This window comes from Colossoma macropomum, unplaced genomic scaffold (genome assembly GCF_904425465.1).
Source record: "Colossoma macropomum unplaced genomic scaffold, Colossoma_macropomum, whole genome shotgun sequence".
NCBI lineage: Eukaryota > Metazoa > Chordata > Actinopteri > Characiformes > Serrasalmidae > Colossoma > Colossoma macropomum.
The window spans coordinates 31167801-31190714 of NW_023494787.1; the positions used below are offsets into that span (position 1 = coordinate 31167801).

At 40.6% G+C, this 22914-nt stretch overlaps 1 protein-coding gene across 7 annotated transcripts in view; it reads right to left on the minus strand.

The window, feature by feature from the left end:
• Positions 1 to 22914, minus strand: part of hivep1 (HIVEP zinc finger 1) — a 70345-nt gene that overhangs the window by 3677 nt on the left and 43754 nt on the right. For all 7 annotated transcript variants that reach the window (XM_036566920.1, XM_036566915.1, XM_036566919.1 and 4 more), the window contains 5 exons: positions 11814 to 11867; positions 2532 to 8311; positions 2282 to 2406; positions 1998 to 2173; positions 1124 to 1225 (listed from right to left, as the gene is read on the minus strand). In XM_036566920.1, coding sequence (XP_036422813.1) covers positions 1124 to 1225; positions 1998 to 2173; positions 2282 to 2406; positions 2532 to 8311; positions 11814 to 11867 — 6237 coding nt within the window. The remainder of the gene's footprint in view (positions 1 to 1123; positions 1226 to 1997; positions 2174 to 2281; positions 2407 to 2531; positions 8312 to 11813; positions 11868 to 22914) is intronic.

Here is a 22914-nt window from a genome sequence, read left to right on the forward strand (position 1 = left end):
TCTGAATAGGTTTTCACAGGCTCAAATTGTGATCATTGTATGAATTGAATTGAATCATTATGTACCATATACTTAAAGCTACACTATGTAGGTTTGGGGGATTTGGAGACCTCTCTGGTGAGTTGTGCTTTGGACCCCTTCCATGAGCGGATGACTCTGATGATTGCAAGCACATTGTTGAGAGTATTCAAAGAGAACTCAGCCAGAACTTGGTGATGTCTTCAGAGGATTTAAGTGAATTATCTACCAATGTCATCAGATCTTCATTAGTATAATGTTAATTTTGCAATCGAGACCTATACATTGATCTGCACCTTAATTTTTGAGCCTTTGTGTATGACGTTAATACGTGAAGAGGTCTGATGTGGTTTAAAACACTCCTGAAAATCCAACCCGATGCCACTGAATTTTAAATTATTATTTCAGGCTTTATAGGGTGACCCAATGCAGCACACGGAAGCTATATTTCACTTTTTTTTCCTGACTCATTTATTCTACTTAAAAAACTTACATAATGCAGCTTTTACATTTTTTGTAAAGGCTTTGTGCTATATCAGTGGTGTTCAAAGTCTGGCCCCAGGGCCATATGTGACCCACGGACAGTTTTTAATTGGCCCGTGCCTTCTGTTTTAGAGTGAGTTATAAGTGGCCTTGCCAGCCAGTACGTTGCAGTTTGTCCTTTCACCTGATGGTGGCAGCAGTCCTGTAATATTACAGTGTGATGCACTGCACTGTGGTAACTAAGTTAACTAAAGTTTAGGAGATTTTCTTTTCTGACTAGACCTGCAACTTAATTTACTGAGTGACATTTAGTCAAGACTATAGTCATAAAGCACAAACTTAACACCGAGAATCAGCGATTTTGGCAAAATGGAAGTTTTTTTTTTTAAGGCCACAGCAAATCTTTGTGCCTCATGTGTCAAAAGACTGTAATGCATTCAATATCATAGGCATGAAACAATGCACGGACATCCCAATAAATTTTGTATCATTTGTAAATAAAGTTTCGGCCCTCAGGTATTTTGACACGGTACTCTGGCCCTTTTTGAAAAAAGCTTGTGCTAGATGTTCTCAAATCTTCCCAGCTGTTCTCATTAATCACTCATTTGTTTTTTTAGTCTACCTGAGTCTTCTGTATCCTGGTCTTCGATAACCCCAACAGCAACTCCCATCTCCATACACTTCTTACTATGGGCCTTGGACTTCATGTGCTTTGTCAGGTTTCCTGTGTGAATACGGAAGAGAAGAGAAAGGGTCAACCAAGGTAGGTGGGGTACATGGGCAGAGGAGTGGCTTACATAAGTCAGCTATGTCTCTGAGCCTGAGCTCTATGTTATGGGTGAGTAACTGATAAAGAAGTTCTTAAAGGAACGTGGGCTGCTCTGACACTGCACGCTGCTCTGCAGTGCAGCGTGGGTAGACGAGTATGACTGGGATGAATCATTTAGGCCTTTTCTGAGAGAAGCACAGGCTTAAAAAAGACATGAGAACAGTTTGCAGAAGACAGTGTTCTTATCTGTGTTTTGGAAATTAAATTGTGCTGAAGTGCCAAACACAAATGCTTACTGCGAGCACAAACAAAATGTTAGTTTTCAAACATAAAAGCCCTTAATGCAGAAACACATGTAGCACTAAAGTAATTTTCCTATACAGTCAGATATTACAAGCCAATTTGTAAATTATAAGCAGTCAAAATTACAACCAAATGCAATTTAAAACAAATGTACTTCTCTGTCCTACCCTTGACCCAACTACCTAACTGTCCTGTTTAATTGGTGTACCTCATTTTTTTAAGGAGAACAACTGCATGAGTTGTGAAGACAGGCATATTCCTTTTACCATTTTCTTATTTGTGGCAAAGCTTTAATTCTGCATGTAGTATTTTCTTATTTTGCTTTTGAGGACAGTATTACTGGCTTATTATCAAAAACATAACATAACAAAAAATGATGTTTAAGCTCACCAAGTTATAAACAACAAAACAAAAGTGCACCCACCTTTAGTTTTGAAGGAGAAATTGCATTGTGCGCAGTGATAGGGACGAACATCAGAGTGTGTGCGGATGTGTTTGCGCAGCATGCTTGGCTTCTTACAGCGTATCCCACACTCCTCGCAAACATACTTCCCCCTTCCGCGCCCCCTCACATACACATATTCTTCATTGGATTTGTACCTGCAAAACAGAACAGCATTTCAAACAGATTACCAATGAAGGACACCTCAAATCTCTGTTGAATGTTTTGTAAGTTGTGGTTAAGAAGTTGAGGTTAAGGTGACAAACCCTCCATCAAATATCTTCACTCGTCGAGGCTCAGCTTTAGAAGAGTCGGACTCCTGACTTGACTGAATCTCTGGTTTTGCTTTGCCACAGTTCTCAGTTGACAGAGGCTTTTGTTGGGTCAAAACCTGACAGAATCCATTTTTATAGCACAATTGAATTAGTAAAAATAATAATATTGAACTTACTATAGCTTTTTATACTTGCAGTAGTAGACATAATGATTTTATTGTATGAGGAAAAACACACTTACCTTTGGCAAAATGTCTTTTAATTTCTCAGAGTATGTCAATATGTCAGATTTTAAACTTGTTGTTATAGCTTGGGTGTAGAGTATTTTCTTGGAAGTCTGTTTAGAGTCAAAAAGAGACATGACCACTTTGGTAGGAAGTCCCAGTGGATTGGGATTGTTGGACTTGACTGCCCAGGTAGAATAAGCTGAGATTCTTTGATCTGTCTGTTGAATGTGGAGAGGCTTCCTTTTCATGAGGAAACACCAGGTGAAAGTTGTAGCTGTTTTCAGACTTGGGAAAGACAGACGATGACTGTCTCGTGTGTTGACAACAGACACAGAAGAAGCCAACTTCACTTGCCCTTGAAAGGTTGGAGGCCTCACTGGAGATTTAGCTGGAGACCATCGCTGTTCCTCAGGCTTTTCTTGTGACTTCAGTGTACTGTTTCCAGGTCCAGAATGACTTTGAACCCCTGGAGAAAGTCCAGAGTGGCTTTGTAACCCTGGAGAAGAAATCATGTCAGATCCGTGAATTGTCTGTACTGTGCTGGTAGGTGTCCGACTCTCCATTTCTTGTTCAGTGGTTTCAGGCATCGTTGTGTGAGAAACTGATGTCTGATTATCTTTTTCGACTTCTGTGCTTTCCGGCAATTGCTCGGGGGCATCCGTTTCTATCGGGCTGTCTACAGGTTCAGTGGTGCAGACCTGTCGAACCAGCATTAGCTTCCGCTGCCTTGTCAAGTCTGACATCTTTGAGTTCAGATAGTTGAGTGATCGACCGTCTGTCAGGCATGCAGCACCATGGTCATCCTTCGCCCGTTTCTGAGTTTTCTCCATGGCAATGTCCAGGCTGTTAGCAGGGGAAAGCATACGTTTACTTGAGGCAGTGGGCTCTTGTTGCGGGCAAAGGCTTACTGATGCTAATTTTTGAGTACAGTGTAATGACCCAAGAGATGAAGTACTCTGGTTTTCACCATTATGGTTCTTGCTAATTGTCATACTATTTTTCATTTGGATGCCAACTGATCCAAGTGGCCTGATATTTTTGCTGTCTGGTCTGGTTTTTGGATCATTGTCCACGACAGGCATGGCAGGAAAATTTAAACTAGAAGCTACTGTAGAGGATGGCAATGTATGTTCATGAGTGATTAGAATCTGCGGAACAGCAGACGTTCCTGATGAAATCTGAGAGGCTGTGTTAACTTGAGGATCAACAGGCAGAACAACTGAGGCCTTAGGTGTAGTCTGGTGACTTGGCTGGGCTACATAAACATTCTGTATTCCATCATTTAACTTTGACACTTTGATCTCGTTTGCAATTGGTATTGTAATAACAGGCACGGTAATTTGTGCACCCTGCACACTAGTGAAAGAATATGCTGGACCCGTTAACACTGGATACTGCAGCTGGTACTTGGGTACAAAGTTCTTCTTAGTTTGTGCATCTGTGGACTTCTGAACGTCTGCTTGACCGGGCACAACATGTACCACAGGGTGTAATGTTTGACATTTGACAACCTTTGAGGTCTGGTGCCATGGGTGGGGAAGACCATGAACTTGGGGTTGCTGAGTTTGGCTTCCCAAGTTGATACTTTGAACCATTTGCTCATTCTTTTGCAGAGGTGCTTCTGCAGAATGTAGGACAAAAGGCTGAACAAGTGTAGACTTATTTACATGTAGTGGTTTATTTTGGGACACCGACAGAATGTTAGTAGAAGGCCCTCTCTGAAGGGAGACGGTTTGTTTCCCTGCTAGTTGTGTTTCTGGTCCAATCTTCAGTGACATCTGACGTACTAGAGGTCCTCTTCTTCTTTCAATAAGAGGCACCTGTGGAGTTGGATTACTCTGTGTAGTTTTTGGCAAGGCATTAGTGACTGGTGACAAAGTCCTGCCTGGTGACATGTTACTGCAATCAAAGGATTTGCTACGGTAGTCACAAGAAATCTCTACAGATGGTTGAGTACAGCTGATTTGCTCTGAGGCAGCCCGTCTCATCATTCCTGGGACTCCTAAAGTGTTGTTTGCTACAGGAGACCCTTGAACCTCTAGTGGTTTCCGAACACCCTCCACCCTGGATGGGCTGTCTGATCTTGGAGGATCATCTCTGTCAAATGAGGCTGAGACACTGGAGCACCTTGATAAGCTACTGTCTCGACTGAGACTACGAGAGAGACTTGAATCAAAGCTGGACTCCCCTGAGGAATGTTCCATTTGAGCCAGTCTTATCCGCTTCTTCTTTGGTGGGAGTTTTTCCGTTGGAAGTTTGGACAAACTTTCACTCCTCTGAGGCCAGCTGAATGTTTCTGGAGGCTTCTCTGTTGATTCACTCACTTGAGTTTCATGCTCTCTGTCTGGTTCCTCTGTTACAAGGATTTCAGGGACTTGAATATTGTTTTGTCGCACCAACCTTGACTGAGTAGGAGTACTGTTGTCACTACCAGCTGATGAAGTTTGCTTTTCATGATGGTCCATTCCTTGGTTTGCACATTTGGGCGTTGACATCTTTTCATGGTAACTTTGCAAGGATGAACTAATTGTACCTTCAACATGGCTTTTTGCTGAGGTCTTGGCATCTTTTTCCACAGAATCAACCGGAGATGATCGGTCAATAGACTCAGATGTTTCAAAAGAATTTGGTCGACTGAGAGAGTTGGTGTGCCGAATAACTGAAGTACCACTTCCTTGTCTCTGCAGTTCTGCTCTTTCTTTATTTGATGTGCTGATCTGGGTCTCTCGTATTGGAGACAGCCTTGACTCCTCAGTGCCTCTTGCAATAAGTTGAATTTGATCAACAAGAGAAGGGTTATTGGAGGCATGTGAAGCCTGAGCATATGGGTTTCCTGAAAAACCTATGGACATCTGGCAGGAATCAAAACTTCTCGAACATGGAGGAGTAGTTTCAGTTGGAGACTGGTCATCATCATCTCCAACACTTTTCATTTTCCGTCTCTTTCTTATCATAACTGGTTGCTCTGCAATTCCTGGAATAAATGCAGTTCTGCTCAAAGGTGGTTGCTGTGTTCCACGTACAAACACTTCTGGCTCAGTATCTCTGATGGGCACAGATTTATTCTTTGGACCATGCAGTTCAGAACAATAAAACTTCTTGTGATTTTCAAAGTTTTCTAATTTTCTGTACCGGTTACGACAGGTCTCACATTCATATGTTGCCCCTTTGTTTTGTTGAGTCCTTCTGGTTCTTTCTGGTGCATGATCAAATGACTTACTTCGAATCTCATGAGTAATACTTGGTCCATGACGACCCTCTTCCATTGAATGAACAGAAAGGAGGACATGGCCCTCATTTGTGGATAAATCCTCAACTGCTATCTGCCTGACTAAGGTTCGATGTACTGGATTGGGAGTGGAAGGAGCTGAAGAGAACACGTCATCATTTAGAGAACTAATCTTGTCATCAAATGAATGGCAGATCCTTAAAGGATGGGGTTGAGGAGTAGCATTTGGAAGGACAGCTGACTGGCCTGGTGTTGTAGGCATTGAATTACTTCTTGTAATTGGTAAACAATCCATAGCCGGATATTGAGGAGGGACAGAAAGAAGAAATATTGGTTTGGATTTATCTGTGGGTGTAAAGGGAGACCTTGGTATGTCTGAGTTGGAGCTGGATCTTCTTACTGCTGGTTTTAGATCAAACTGAAAAGAGTCTTTGAATATGTAAGATTTAGGGGAATCTATGCTACCTCTTCTGGAAAGAGAAGTTCGTCTTGGTTTGACACTATCAAGTTGCTTGGCATCAACAACAGCCTCATTATCTGATATCAACTTTGAAATGCGCTCTTCAAGAGAAAGAGTTTTTGCCTCTAATGGAGGACGCATCGGTCCTGGCAAAACAGGAGGCTTTTCAACAGGTGCTACATGCATGACACTGGCCACTACAGGGGAGGGTTGGGCTTGTGGATTTTTCATAATGTCTGTTTCTGCTGGTGGAGTAATCTTGACAAAAGGGCTTGGAGGGCTCATAGCTTGATCCGCACTTTCAGATCGTGAAAAGTAACCAGAGTCAGTGCTTCCCAGACTTCGGGGACTAAGCAGGCATTTGCCTTGAGGCTGCTGAGAGTAGTCAGTTGCTTGTTGTCTCTGAAGCTGTGCGTGTCCACTACCCGATGGAGATTTACATTGCTGATCTTCATCCTCACTTATGGAGTCCTGTAAGGGACTTACACAGTCCACCTCTTTCAGTGAAGACAGGACAGTTATATTAGACCTCAGACTTGCTGTCTGGAAGTCCCTTTGCCTCTGGGTAGCTGCTTGCTCTGGTGTGGAATCTATAACTCTCGGACTATCTGCCCTCAAGGGTGAAACATTGACAGGATAGACAACTACTTTAGGAAGAGCAGCAGTTACCTTGGGCTCACAACCTTTTTGAGAAGCCAAAGGTTTTAGATTTTCAAACACCACAGATTGCTCTGCTTCCCCTTGGCTGCCTGGCAGTGTGCCTGAACTCTGCAAGCTGCTCTCAGATAAAGCAGTCAGGCTGCTTTGTGAAGATTCAGGGTCAAAGTCAGCTGTGCTAACCTCCTCATCACTCTCACCACTTTCCTCCACATCTGAATGAGTACTAATGCCTCTGTCAGACTCTTGGGACAGAGACCCACTTCCAGAGTCTTTTGAAACCAGCCCAAGTTTAATGGCATGGGCATGAGATTTTTTATGTTTGTAGAGATTACTCTTTGTCTTAAACGAGAAACCGCATGTAACACAAGGGTAGGGTCTCTCACCAGTGTGAGACCTTATGTGTTTCAGCAAAACACTTGGCTTTGCACATGCTCTGTGGCAGTACTCACAAACGTACTTCCCTTGCTTTTTTGGTTTCTGCTCCTTTGCTGATGCATCACACATTTGATTCATGCCAAAGTTGACAACAGTTGCCACCTGGACAGGGTTAAATCCTGGTGTTACTGGGACTTGGATGGAGCTGGGGACACTGGCAGAGAGAGACTGGCATGTTTGCACTACAGGTGGCTGACTCTGAGGCAAACCAGTGGACCCTGAGGGAACTGGGGCATGGGTCAACGTAAGAGACGGACCTGCACTGTAGCTCTTCTGGAGGCCTGGCTTGTCATGCTGGCAAGTAGCAGCCATGGTCAAGTGCTGCTGTGAGGACTGCTGAAGTGGAGCTAGAACTGCTGCTGATGCGCTGCTGTAGAACTGCTGTTTTTCTGCATCATATGGACGGATTAGTGCAGGCTGGGATTGTGGGCCAAAATTAACTGCTGGCATAGCCCCAGAAACCTCTGACTGGGCAGCAGGAATTGAGATAGAGTTCCCAGGATGTCCAATTAGATTGCAGTGTTTCTTCTCTGTCAGAGTGTTGAAATCTGGCTCCATAGCCTTGAGCAGGACTTCAAGAGGGGCAGCAGTTTGAGATGGAGGTATGCCTTTGTTGCTGGTTTTCTCACTCCAGCTTTTTTTGGTCTGCACTGACTCTCCAACATATGTCTGTTCCGTGCCACTTTTGTTGCCAAGAGCCTGTGGCTCTGAGATGGTCAGATCTTTTTTCTCCACTTTTTCTGTCCTGTCTCTCAATGTCTCCTGGTGATCATCTTCAGAGTCTTGGACTGATTTTAAGGAACTGTGGGCGGGACTCTTAGAGAATACACAGGAAGGTGTGTCTACATTGGATGAAGCACAGGTTGGTGAGGAAACAGGTTTCTTGGTTTGTGACTGCTTCTTGACTGGAGACTTGGGTATCTTCTTCAACTGGTTTTCAGCCACAACCTTCTTCCTCTTCAGCCCTTTGATGCCATCAGAAATTCTGCCAATGCTTTCATTTTTGGCTGCTGAGGAAGAAATTAAACAAATGATTATTAACAGAACCTCTTCACACAACATGGGCTACAATGTGCTTTGCAATGGTTTGATGTGTTTAAAAGTATATTAAAATAAAAAGCATGCCCAAGGTACCCATATATTGTTCAGTGCATAAAACACAAACAAACACAAAAAAACAGGCCTCCACAAAAATGTTACACTGTAAAACTGTAGAAATGTTAACTGCATAAGAGGCAACCATTACTCTCACCAACAGTTCATAGTCATATGAGTTAATGATCACTGCACTGCTGTGTAGTTCATCACAATAACAAATGATTATGTAACAAGCAGGAAACACTGATTAGCGTACCAACAAAGCATTTTGAACCAAAGTTTTAAACCTTTAAAAGGGAGAGCAAAGACAATATATTAGAATGAAACTGAATTACTTTTCAGCTGCTTCTTTAAGCTGTGGAGCATTAGATTAGTGATGTTATGTAATCATCCATAATACACAGGTATCTCTCACATTTTCTGCCTGATTTAAAAAAAAAAAACAAAATCTTGGATATCTATTCTTGTCGTTGATTTTTTTCCCTTTCCCAGCCTCACAGCTGAATATTATATACCATACTATTACATACCATACAAAGAAACTCTACAAATGCTAGATAAACACTTAAATAATGTTTCCAAAATTACCAGATATATCTTATTAAATTGAAAAAGCATCACTCACTTAATGAGACAGCACCCGAAATGCCTGTGTAAGGTTGTTTGATGCAAATATAGGGACATCACTGTCAGTCAGATGAAAAATCCATCTTCTTCACCAAAGCAGTTCAAAGTTTACCTTTGTATTTTGTCTCCAAAAGATAATGTGAATATAAGACTCTGTTTTGAGCTGGAAGTTCTCCTCTGCTGCTCGATCTCTGAAGCTACTGAGGCCCACGCATCATTATGTTGAAAACCCACTCTCTGTCTCTCTCTCTCTCTTTTACCATCTCTCTCCTCTCTCTCTCCTCTCTCCCTCTCTCTCTCTCTTTCTCTCGCTCTCCCCCTCTCTCTCTTCCATATATTTTTATATCTCAGCCGTCTTTCTCTTGCCATTTCTCTTTTAAGAACTGCATCTGTGTAAGATGCCCCATTTTCTTGCTAAGATGAATGTTTTATTCGGTTACCGGCTTTCAGTTCAGAACTGCCGAATGTTATTTTATGATACATATGTGTTCATTTTATGTATGTGTGCATTTGTAACTGAGACTGGTGAAAACTAGACAAAAATGAACTTGCTGTTAGGTAGGTAGGTCAATTCTTTATTGCATAAAAATCCAAGGACCGTAGGCAATACCTGGCACTTGAGTCAATGTCTGGCACAAAGTGAATCACGCTTATTATGGTAAGGGAACGTACAGAAGCGTGAATAAGGCAGTTATTCTTAATTGCAAAGAGACAGGCACAATGTAAAACATTTTCCATGCTTGGCCTCCCAGTGGTAACATACAGAGAGGCTTTTGTGTGTCTCAAGCCCCGTGGTTATGAAAGTACATTGCTTAGTCTTAACATCTGAAGCAACCCCTCCCAGACTGGGGTTTCCCTTGTTCGTTTTGATTGGCACTAAGAGGGGGAAGTGAAGTGGCTTAGGTTAGTTCTGCTTGGTCACTATTTCCTGGACGCTCAAGGAATTCCCCAAGAACTGCAAAGTGTAAGCAGGATTCTAACAGACTTATATGTGTTCGCAGCATTGAGTTTTAGAAATGCATAATGCTTTTTGTTTCCTAATGCACTTTCTTCAAAAAGCAAAATCAAACAAATGTCAACATATTTGGACTCAAACATGTTACAAAAATGCACTGAAGGCTCCTTAGAAATTTATGCTTTGACAGCATAAAACTCAAAATGAAACTATTTTACTACCATTAACCATTCCACGCCACAAGGATTAGGATGTGACTTACTGGCCAAATGACATCACTGGCTGTGGTATTTTGAGAAGGGGTTTACGAATCCCTGGATCACCTCACTTCAAGAGACATGATAAATCTGTCCCCACACTAAATACAAAGGAAGCCTAGGCCTGGAGAGGCTTAACACACTCTAAACAGGAGCTTTCTAAAAGGATTTGCTTAGGCCGATGAGGTAAGAAGATGATGTCCAGCACTGTATAAGAATAAAGTAAGGTGAGAAGGCTAACCTGACCCCTTACACTTGCTATCATGCTGCATCACTTGTTTAGCAATTTACTACACAAAAGACCTCACCTCTTGGCAACATCCCTCAACCAGTAACCTATTTGTTATCATGAACAATCTTTATAAACTGTTCCCAAAAGCATTGCAAAAACATGACTGCATTCCACATATTATTTCAATTAATCAATATATGTAAATGACCTCTGTTCTAATTGTTTGCCCTGTATTGTGCTTAGTTCAAAAAGCAGTCCACTCTGAAACACTCCTTATAACTTCAGTGCGGACAGGTGGAGCTAAACTGCTGTAGGCTGAATAGATGGATATATGTAAATGTGTCGGCTTTTCTCTCAACACAAAAAGTTACTTCAAAATGGTTTTTGGAGCTGGTTTTGTAGCTTAGGTTAGACTAGGGAGTGAACGGTACATTTTGACATTGCTCACATATTACATCACACTCATTTTAACAAGGGGGGAAAATTCGGCTTTCCATAATATGGGCCCGTTAACAATGGCTATGCAGCATCATGGCTAGAATGTAATGCCAGCTTTAAAAAAGCAACCGAAAACATGGAATTTAAAAGGATGTCCCTGGAGTTTTGTGGCCAGCAAGAGACTCTATAGTGGTCCCGGTGCACAGCTTTCCAGGTCTAATCACACGTCTGCTGCACTTAGGAACCAAGTATGGTGGCTACAGCTAGAGGAAAACAGCAGAACCCTCCAGAAGCTCTAAACACCACTGCAACACAGCCATTACGCAGCGCCCTCTCCAGCCAACAGCCCCCGCAAACACACGGGCAGCTCAGACCACCAGAACACACGCATACAAACACACACAGACACCAAAACAACAGGAGCGACCAGGAGGTGTGGCAGCGCATCCAGCTTGGAGAAGCCACACATAGCTATTTCCAAACAGTCCCCATTGTTCGTTTAGCTTAATGAGCTGCTACTGTCAGATGGTGAACATGCTGTTGTGCATTTTACAACAAGGGGAAGGCTGGGAGAAAAGACACAAGGGAATGTTTGGAAGCTTTGTCTAAACGAAGAAATGTGTTGTGAAACATTTTCAGTCATGGCAGACTAATTGGAGGAAGCCAAAGTATTTATGACTGAGATGTTTTGGTTTTGCTTATTTTCCCTCAAATTATGCATCTTGCAACTGATATTTTTAGGAACTTGGAACATAGACTTCTTGATTACGTTTGAATTGTAATACGTATACAATATCCTCTCTCGCACCTACGGTGTGTGCCCATCAAACAAAATACATGCATGTGCATGATACACATTTACCTTCAAACAGCAATTTCTTTGAAAGAAGGAAAGTGGGGGTTACCTTTTTGAGCACCTCTGGGCTCTTTGAGTTCCTTCTGTGCCTCCTCAATCTTATCTGCAACACAAAAAAGGACAACATAATAGAGAAGCTATTTAACCATACAATGTAAGAAGAGGATGGTATAACAGTGCTTATAAAATGTGTACATACTATATTTATCCAATTTCATCTGTTATTATTCAATTCTGTCTTTAGTGTACTTTGAAAATGTGCCTTTACAGTAATGTGCCTATACAGTACTGTGCAAAAGTCAGAGACCACCTTCATTTATTTTGTTTCCAGTCAAAACAGCAATTAAGTACATGTTATACATTTTTCAGAAGAGATTAGACATGAGACAATTCACTTGCACAAGGAAAGGAATAGTCAAAGAAAAATAGGTGAAAAAACAGGAGTTTCCAAATCTAGTGTTCAAAAACACTATTAAAAGACGCAAAGAAAATGGGACTCCAAACAACCATGCAAAACCTGGTAGTCCACCAAAACTGTCACAGTTTTGATTAACAGTACTTCCACCCTTCCAATATGAGAAGATACCTTAACACTGAGTCTGAAAGGATGTGTAGCTGTCAAGAAATCAATACTGAGAAGAAGACAAAAAAGATTTGCAAATCAAACAAAGAAGCTGCTGGTGTTCTCAGAACAATGAACTGCAGAGTCCAGACCTCAACATCATTGAATGTGTTTGGCATTTCTAGGATTGTGACAAGCAGAAGATTTAACCAAATACTAAGACTGAACTTTGAAGGTGTGTAAAAATGTCCCTGCATATTTCTTTGAAAAACTGAAAGCAAAATGAAAAATGAATAACTATATGTAATTTTAAAAGGAAATAATATGGTCTCTGACTTCCAGGCAAAACCAAGAGATAGACACATGAAGATGTACAGAAGTATTTTTTAAATACAATATTGAATTTAGTTTTGTGCAGACACTAAGCAACTTAAGTGTTTCTGATTACATGCTTTAAGAAACAAATCAATGTACAAATGAAAGCTGTCATTTATTCAGAAAAATATCCATGAACAGACATCCTATCCTGACTTTCTTTAAATATCTCCCTCGAAGGGACATTTATTTTTTCATAATCTCCTACATTCTCATATGCGGAGGAGACATTTCATATTTTCGCCATCTCTTCTTGTGTGTAGGAGGGTGTTACATATGAGTATGCACAATATTGGAGTGTAATTAATGATCATTATATAAGCTGGAGCTGGCCAGTACAGTGTGTGTCAATGTGTGTGAGTGTGGAGGGGGAGTATGGGATGATCTCCTTTCACCAGCTTCAGCCACACACAGACACACACAGACACACACACACAATAAGGTACAAAGCAAGGGAGAGTACAAAAATCATCAGTTCAGCAAAACCAAACTGGTCAAAAAAAGCAGAACAAACTTGCCATGTAAATGAAAAAAGCTAATACGTTTTAGCCACAAAATTGCACTGAACAAAAGCATATTGTTTAGGCCTATTATGATCATAAAATTTTATCTGATTAGTCTTGCTTCCTAGTTGTAAGTACTTAGCAGTTTCCAACTGACTACAGTAACAGCTCAAGCTCAAATAAACAAACATTACTTGCTGTTGCCCTCTAAATGTGTTATAGCACCAGTCAGAAGTTAAACCTTTTGTTGTTTTTGTATGACCTGTTTGTATGACGTGTCTCAATGCATGTTTTCTTTTATTTACATGCATCTGCTTCAACCCAGCAGATGAAAATGCATTCAATTCACATTCTGCTTTTTGTGGCATGAACATGTGATTGTGAAAGCTAACACTGTGGTAAATAATCACATATACAATTATGCAATCATTTTTTAACCATTTAAAAATGCTTCCCATTACCCTGTGTGAACATTTTATAATGAATAGACCAATAGAAATGGTCCAAAATGACCTCAAATAAAATCCTGTCACATTTAATGTTTTTTCTTTTGCTGTAAATTTACAAAGATTTGTTACAATTCAAGTTTTTTTTACGACACCATGACCAATAAAGCACCCAACTGTTTTCTCATATTACACCAGGGAATAAACCTGCACTGGAAAAAAAAGACTCAGGAAAAAGCTGATGCCTCTGAAACTAACCATGGCAAATATTTGTCACCCTGGATCTGGTGAGGATGTGTGGTGTTTTAAAGTACACAAGGCTGCCGGGAAGAGCTCGGTGAAGGGTGGGGGTGTTGGGGGTGGGCAGGGGGGAGTACAGGGAGAGCCCATTGCCGAGGTCACAGGATTATGTCACCAACAGTGTTCCACAGTCACACCCTTCTGTCTCCCTCTCTCTCCCTCATTTAACCACCACTAGGAACACTTTTCACATTACATAAGCCCAGCTCGCTCCAATACCCCCCCACCATTAACCACTGTGGCATCTGTCACTAAACAAAAACACAGTAACCAGGACACAAGCTATTATGGGATGAGTAAGTGAATTTGTGTGTATGTGAGAGACAGAGAGAGAAAGAGAATGTATGTGTGCCTCGCATAGCGCTTCCTTGCCAAAGAACAAAACCAAGCCTTCCAAAATAAACTCTCCCTGCTTTCGCCCTTCTTCCTCTGCTATCCATCCTTTTCGGCAGGCCAAACCTGACCCCAGGCAGACCTGTGTCATGGACAGTGTCGCTCAGCCAAACACTGTTTAATAAAACATTAGAGGCCGGTGAGGGGATTTCGGAGCTGTTTTTCTTTGCACTTTCTCAGCCCATCTGTCTTGCGTTTAACCACACTCCCCTGAGTTAGCCTAACCATGCACAGTTCTTACAGGCTAACAAATGAATGGCTGTAAATGAGGGCTCGGATTACAGCTATTAAATAACCAACTGCTAACGGGAACCCCCTCTGGTGGGAGCCTTCTAGACCTGCTGGGGTAAGGCTGTGGTCCAGCTTTAAATGGTTGTTGCAGCGTAACGCTAAAATGCTCAGTGAAGTTTCAGAAATTAACTCTGAGCTACTGTTAGATGACTAGGTGCCACAATTGCATCATTAACAGAACTTTCGATGAGATGGCTCTGTTAAAAAGGTGAAAAGTTCCTGGACGCGATACAGTGAAATAGAACTAGAGCAGGGGAAGAACCCTTGGGGTCTGCCAGCATTTCAAGCGATAATTATTATTATTACTATTATTATTATTAGTGCCATCAAGTCATTTCAGACACCTGGCGACCATATGGATATTGTTTCTCCAGAATATGGATAGACATAACAGAATGATTTTAAGCAACAGCTTGCCTAAAATTCTAATTTACAGTTGTCCCTTTACAACTAACGTAGTTGAGCCAAGTCATGTTTGGTGTCCGAGGTTTGCTAACAGGTTACCTTATTTTGCTAAAATAGCTAACAAGCAATGGAAAGTTATAGCCAAGCCATGACAACAACAAGCCTTTTTGGAGCAAGCTATAGTTGGCATTATGAAAAAACATCTGTGATGTTCACACCAGCGCATCTTTAAAGTTTTTCAAGAATCATCTTTGAAGCATTTAGGAGCTCTTAAGCGAGATATCCTTGAAAGTTTGCCAACGCACATGCCAATTTGTTTCTTGTGGGTGTGTTTTTGCTGTAGTCCGTTTTTGAAAATGTCCACTACATGTCATGCTAAACCAGTGGTCTGTAGCTGTTTGGTTTGCATGTCAGTCAGATGGCCTCTTGCTGTCAAAGTAGGTGGTTCCTTAAATGATGAAACATACCACAAGCTCTGACGATAGGCTGAAGTCTGGCTTGTGAGAAAAGAAACTACATGAGCAAGTCTATTTGAGATTAATTAGCACCTTTAAGCAGTCTGAGGCAAGTTTATGATGATTTAGGCATGCAGTTTGCATCATGCTAATGGGTAATAGACTTACTTTACTTGTCAGCTACATTAGGCTCACAGCTCCAGTGCCAAACTAAAGAACCAAACAAATCAAAGCTGGAATTCATGTCAGAGAGTACCTAAACATACACATTATAGGGCTTGTTCATGTTTCCTTGGCAATGTGCAGAGAAGCAGTTATGGATGGAGCACTACAGCGAATCAGCTATGTTCTTAGAGGGGAGTCTTTAAGATGTTGTTCTGACAATTCCAGCTCAATCTTTCACAGCTAAGACAGCCATTTACAACCATTCTCACTCAGCTTTTATGGTCATGCCAATGATGCGATTATACACTGACATAAGGCGGTTATAATTTACAGTAATTAAATACAGTATTGTGTTTGTGGGCTCCACCTAATTCAAATGCAATTCCTCCTGATGAAATGCAAAAACATCAGGGTCTGGTGACCTTGCAGGAAGTTGAACCTGAGGCAAAATAAGAAGGAAACAAGAAGTGAAACATAACCAGAGCACACCACTGCGGTGTGACTAGCTTACAGTAAAGAAGTTCTGTTAAACAACAAAGTGGGAGTCAGTGCGAGGTACTTTAATACCTCAATCAAGAGTTGCTGTAACTGGTAGCCTTGTTTTTAGTTTAGCTACAATGAAGGGCTTACTGTTTGTGCTGCTTAATATAAGCACTAGTTCAAGAATGGCTTTACTGCTGTTTCAGAGGTTTTTGATTGGAGCTTTCGCCTTTAGAAGTCTGATAACAGCAGCATGTTGTAATTTTATTTCAATTATTTCTCATTTGCAGCTCACTGAAACAAGTGTTTATAAGTAGAAGAGGACGTATTTTATTATGATTTTAAAAGAAAGTGTGTACAGTCTTGTTTAGCAGAAAAGAAATCTTATATTTTTTTGTCATGTTTATCATAAAAGCCAGAAGAGTGTACTTGAACCTGTTGATCCAGAATGTAAATGAAATGCAAATGTAAACCATTATGTAATTATGTAATTTTGAAATTACATTTCAACGACTATGTAATAATAGTAACACAACAATAAAAAATGTAGTCTTCTAATGGTTAAATTGACAGGTAATGGCATGTTAAGTGTATTCATTTAATAATAAATTCTTGACCATTAACACTCCAGCTATTATGTTCTATTCATAATACTGACTGATTATGTCTCTCTCTCTCTCTCTCTCTCTCTCTCTCTCATTTTTTTTCTCTATTTCTACCAAAATGTCCTTTCACCCAAAGCAAACAGTGGATAAAACCAGTGCTGTTTCCTGGGAAAGGGAGATGTATAGGAATCTGCAGCCCACCGGCAGAAGGCCTCTCTGTAAAATCAAGGCAACATCATCAAATGTGCACTGTTGGATATTATGATGAGACGGCTGGCGCTTGCAAAGCAGTGCCTCGGTCAAGCGAATACTGAGAATTTCCTTGGTTACCAATGCAATGATGACCAAGAATCCATCATGATCACGTCCTGCGTCGTCACCTGCCAGTGGCGCACGTGTGCTAATGAGCCAGTAGCTAATGGATTTTTAATGTGCACAGAGTCTGGCTTTTTAATGACTGTGAGTCAAAGCAGTGTGGGGGTGGGAGACGCTTGCAGTAACCATCATTTCACAGCCAGTGACGTCACCGCCGTTGCTCGTCTGCTTAAATTTGGCTCCGTTTGTGTCATACCACCCCCCTAGCAGGCATCGTTAGGCCAATTTTAGCACCATGTTGCTACGATAAAAGGAAAAGTTGAAGGTATTTAATCACTGTTGCCAGTCTCGCAGTATCCGCACAGAGAGGTCTATAGAGACAGTCAGCAGGGCCATGAGAACATTTCTAAATGCTGACTGCATGGTGCAGTAATCTGAAGAGTGCATTCCCTCTGTCACACTGGTGTCAAGGAGAGAGAGACAGAAATAATACCACACTCTTAATTGCTGGGAGTGAGTGGTGAATCAAGCCTCCTCAAGTTTCACAGGCCCTCAGACTAATGAGCAAACTGGAGTCACTACAAGTGATCTCTTAACAAGTCTAAAATCTTTCATTGAGGCAATATACATTGGCTGGACTTCTATTTCTAGACTTTCTTACAAAGTAGAACACCAGTGGCATTGCCATTTTTAGACATTCATTTTTTCCTTTTTTATATTTTGTATTGAGTTTTCTGATTCAGGTCAGGATATTCTGTGGAGCCCTGTCCACTTCACATTCATGGCTTGGTTCCCGTTATCTTCCTTGTGTGGCATGTTTGGACAAACAGCAAAATAGATGGCTAAAGGTTAAAGTAATTTGCCTGATAGCATAACTTGTTATGGCACACTGAAAGTGATGGCTGGCCCAGTTAGAGCACAGACACGCACACACACACACACACACACACACACACACTCATACACTAACACTCACAAATGGAGCAGAAAGAAGTCACCATTGCACCTGACATCAAGGGTTATAGGAAGCACAGCAGTGTAAAGTGTGTGTGTGTGAGAGAGTGTGTGAAGGGAAGTGTAGTTCTGTGTGGTGTGTAATGTGTAGACTATTTGCTGTGTCACATACAAAAGCAGAAGTGATGCCTGATGAATCTAAGTCTTGGCCATAAACACACCCACATAAAAATCCATCTGCCTTTAAAGGGTCCAGATCATATCCTGTTTGTCAAATAATAAAGTGATATAGAATGTTATATTGTTACAGTTTCAAAAAGTACAATTCACTCCCCTGTACATATATAAAAATCCTTCCACTGTGAGAAAACAACTCAAAGTGTATGGGTCTGAACGGATGTGTAGCTGTCAGAAAGCCTTTACTAAGAAAAGGAAACAGAGAAAAAAAGAAGAAAATCTGCAAATCAAACAAAGAAGAACTCCAGAACTCAACATCACCAAATGTGTCTGGAATTTCTTGGAGCAGAAAATGCAACTTCCGAACTTTGGGGGTGTAGAAAAATATCCCTGCAATTTTTTTTTTGAAATACTGAAAACAAATGTCCTGAAATGAATGGAAGCAGTATTAAGTTGCTGAAGCTTTGGTGTAACTGTCTGTTTTCTGCTTTTTTTTCTTGATGCTGAAAATTGAAGGGTGGTCTCTGTCACTGTCTTAAAATCTCAGTATTGAAAATGGTATTTTATTAGTTGGAAAATGGTGATATAAAAATAAATGATGCCTGTTTTTGGAACACAAATGCACATAGATATCATAGTGGATGTCAGAGACATAAAACAAAATAGCAGACAAATGAATCTGAGCCCTTTAATACTCTGTTTCCAGCCAAGAGAAATGTTAAGAGAAAGCCATTAGTTCCTCTGCAGATTTCTAGCAGAGGAACAGCCTTCTTTCTGGATGACATCAGAAGCAGCGCAATATGTGTGCGTGTGCAAACACCCCCCCCCAATACACACACCACAGAATTCCCGGAATTCTAAACACACTGCATCCTCCATCCTGGAGTTCCCCACACGCACTGAAATTGCACTGGAGCCATTTTTGTGTCTCTGCACTCAGAATTTGACCGTGTGCCGTGGCAAGTTCTTTTTTCGCTCAAGTCTGTTTCATTAGAGATTTGTTAACGGTCATTCCTGTCATATGAGATTTCTTTTTATGCTTGTTATAGTTTTATTAGACAGTTTTGTTTCTATTTATGGTGGACCCTGATGACCCTGGGGTTTCCTGCCCTTGAGTCAGCCCCCCTTTGGGAAATTTAAATTTCCCCAAAACACACAGTGGATTTTAAAAATAATCAATCCAAGAGAAGAAGGGAGTGGGGAGGAGAACACTATAATGGAAACAAGTGAGTATAGTGCAGGTTGTACTGGAGTGGAAGACGTGATCATATAGAGAGAAGAGGTTCCAGTACGGCTGCAGTTCAGGAGCTTTGACCAGTGGGACAGAAAGAGCACAGAGGGCTGGACGGAGCTGTGAACAGAGTCTGGAGGCTCAGAGTGCTTTAGGAGGGGCTTTCCCAGAACTACAGTCAACTGCCTCTCCACCCTTATTACTGTGACACACACACACACAATCAGTGAGAGAGAGAGGGAGAGAGTGGAGGAGTCTACAAACGGTGGGTGCTTCTATTACACAACTGTCCATCATCATCATCAGACTCTCTTTCATCCTCACACTGCACCACAACCACTGAGGGGTTCAACTCCCACTCGTCTCATTTGGGTGTAACAAGACACATACTTTCAGGTTTCATGCAATTTTTTTTTATTCTTAAGATTCTTGTTAAAATGTCTTGATTGTACAAGCTCTAATTATATACTACACAGACTGGTTTGACTCAGAAAAATACACATTTTATTCCAAAACAAAACAGCAAAAGACTGCAACGTAGAATGTTCTTATGCAAACATAGATCTTATAAAACAGTGTGACTGTAGTTTATATATATATATATATATATATATATATATATATATATATATATATATATATATATTTAACGTGTCTGCTGCCCTTATTGTACATTGAGAGTTAAGAATATTTCCCTCGCCTATAAAGTTACCATGTTGGAGACACAAGGTATTGTTAGACAACAACTTGTATTTTATCATAATGTATTATTGTAAATTGCTTAACAAAATTACAAAGGTTCAACAAAACCTTGTGTCACCAAAATAAGAACTTTGCATGAGAAGAAAAAAATTCTTAAACTTAATGTAGTTCACAAAAAAAAAAATTATTAAAAGCAATTTTTAAGAATTTCTTTTGGTTTACTACTCATAAAATGTTCATACAATGTAAAGAAAACAGATTATGAAGTGGTGTAAAATATTCATTGGTGTGGAAAGTCATAATCACATAAGCAAATTGTTTAAAACCTTTTAGCTGAACAGTAACAGTGTTTTTTTTTTGCTTGTAAACCTGTAACGTTAGAATAATTGCGAACAAATGTACACACACACAATGCAGTAAAAAGTAACAAGAATATTGTGTTTTCATGAAAGTAGTTATGTTGTGAGCTGAGTAGCACAGCTTTGGTTCCAGATTTCTTCTTGAAGCCCCCAGACATCACACTGAGTTGTTAAACTCCATCAGCAGTACTGTTGGCCTGCCACGAGGAGAGGTTTGGAAACAGTTACATACATAAAATCAATACTTTTTGTATCAATATTATTTGTATTTATTCTAATGTTAATGTTTTTTCTCAGATGCCTAAAACTTTTGCATAATACTGTATAAATTGTTGGTGTTGGAACAAAACTTTGTAGCTCCAAAAACCTTACAGGAGAAGGAAAAACAAACATCCTTAACTTTTAATGAAATTTAATAGAATGAGATTTTATTCCAAGGCCTTTTTGACCATTTTTTGCTGGTCCATTCATTATGAATTTTGAGACAGTGTAAAGAGCAGCTATCATTTTAAAACATGTTTTAAAAAAAGGAAAAAGGAAAAATGAAGAACAACAAAAATGGAAGGTTTTGTTTAGCACATGGTGGTTGACTGTATGCGACTGACACTAACAGAGAGACAGAGAAATGATGCGGTAAACTCCTGTATAAGCACTGTGGACTTTCATTCCCCTAAACCTTCATATTTCAGACACAGCACACGCTCAGTGTAGCAGATCCAGCTCTTACTGCAGTTTTGGGGAGGCTCCCGAAAAGACGGGTAGGAGTAGATGGGGTCCCTTTTTCATGTGTATGTAGTAGTAAGTTGTGGAGAAGACAGAACCATTACTTACTGCTCAAGGCTACGCTTAATAATGCATGAAGATAAAGAGAGGATTGGGTTCACAGAGAGAGAGAGAGAGAAAGAGAGAGAGAGAGAGAGAGAGAGAGAGAGAGAGAGAGAGGCTCTCCTTAGAATGCACAACATGTGGAGATATCACAACACATCGCTGTGTAGCTCATGATACAGAGTTCAACTTAACCTTCTATACAGAGCTGACAAATCCATTATATCATATTGAATGCCTACAGTTATACACATGCATATTCAACTATCTGTGCATAACTTACACGCCAACAGCAAGACACCCAAATACTGTATTACAAACACATCGCTGATATTCGCATGCGCACACTCACAAACACACACACACGCACAAATGTGTGTATGTGTGCAGCACGGCTGCCCCCGCAGGAAGCAGTGGGCGGCAGCAGCGTTAGACAGCATTGCTGCTGATTGTTGAGACTGCGTGGGCACGCTGGTGAAAAATTGATACAGCTCGCCATCGTCGGGGGGTGGAGAAAAGAGGTAAGGAAGAGGAGGAGAGAGGAGTGAGCGAAGACTTTGGGTTTGGGGGAAGGGGGGTGGGTGGGATGCAAAGCAGAACACAGTCTTTTTACTGCTTTAACCCATCTTTGTTTGCTCTTTTTCTGATCTGTAAGTTCACAAACAAACACGCATTACAAGCATTTTAAAAAGGAAATAAGTAACGTTTTTACTGTGTTATGTTTTATGTCTTATTCCAAATAAATACAGTCAGTGACCACACTGAGAATCTGGGTCTTTTTTCATTTAAACCTGAAAATGAATAACAGAAAGAATTTTTTAAAAATCGAAAACAAAGAAAAGTTATGAGAAGCAAAATCAAGAAATCTTCCAGATCCTGCACTACTTCTAGATCACTGTCCCAACTGACCATTGACAATATTGAGGCCTTTGTACAAAAAACTTAAATTTTTTGTTTTTTGTCTTTCCAGTGAAGCACGTTCTCAGATTTATCGACTCAGAGGCTTTTGCAGAAACGTGCGGTGTCTAAGCTGGAGTGCACGGCATCATTAAAGTGCAAGGGGGCACAGCAAATACTAAGAAGTTATATTTTTTAAAATTTCATTAAAGATTTTACTTTTTACTGAAATTGTGATGTTTACAATAACATGCTGAAAACTGCTCAAATCAAAATCCTTTTTAGTTAGAATTCAAGTAGGAATTCAACATAGATGTACCATATGCCTCATTCTAACGCAGTTGTACTACTGTAACAACAAGAGCTCCAATTTTACAAAACAGCTAAGCTGGACTGTTCACAGTAAGTTAACAATGACATCAGACTATATGAAAAAACAGCAACTTGTTTAGTCTGCCCTTTAAATGTCTTATTTTATTGCTTAAACTGAGGAAGCGATGTGAGAACTTTCCATACACAAAGACTGAACTGACAAATCTACTTAGTGTACCTTTAATTTCTAGTAACTGTGTCCTTAAGTCCTTTGGTGAGGTCTGAGATTCTCTTTATGAATGAATGGCATCTGTGTGCTCCAGCATGAGTCACTCTCATTGGGAGCTCACTCGGTTTAATTATTCATCAATGTCTGCTCTACCTGAGAGACTAACACT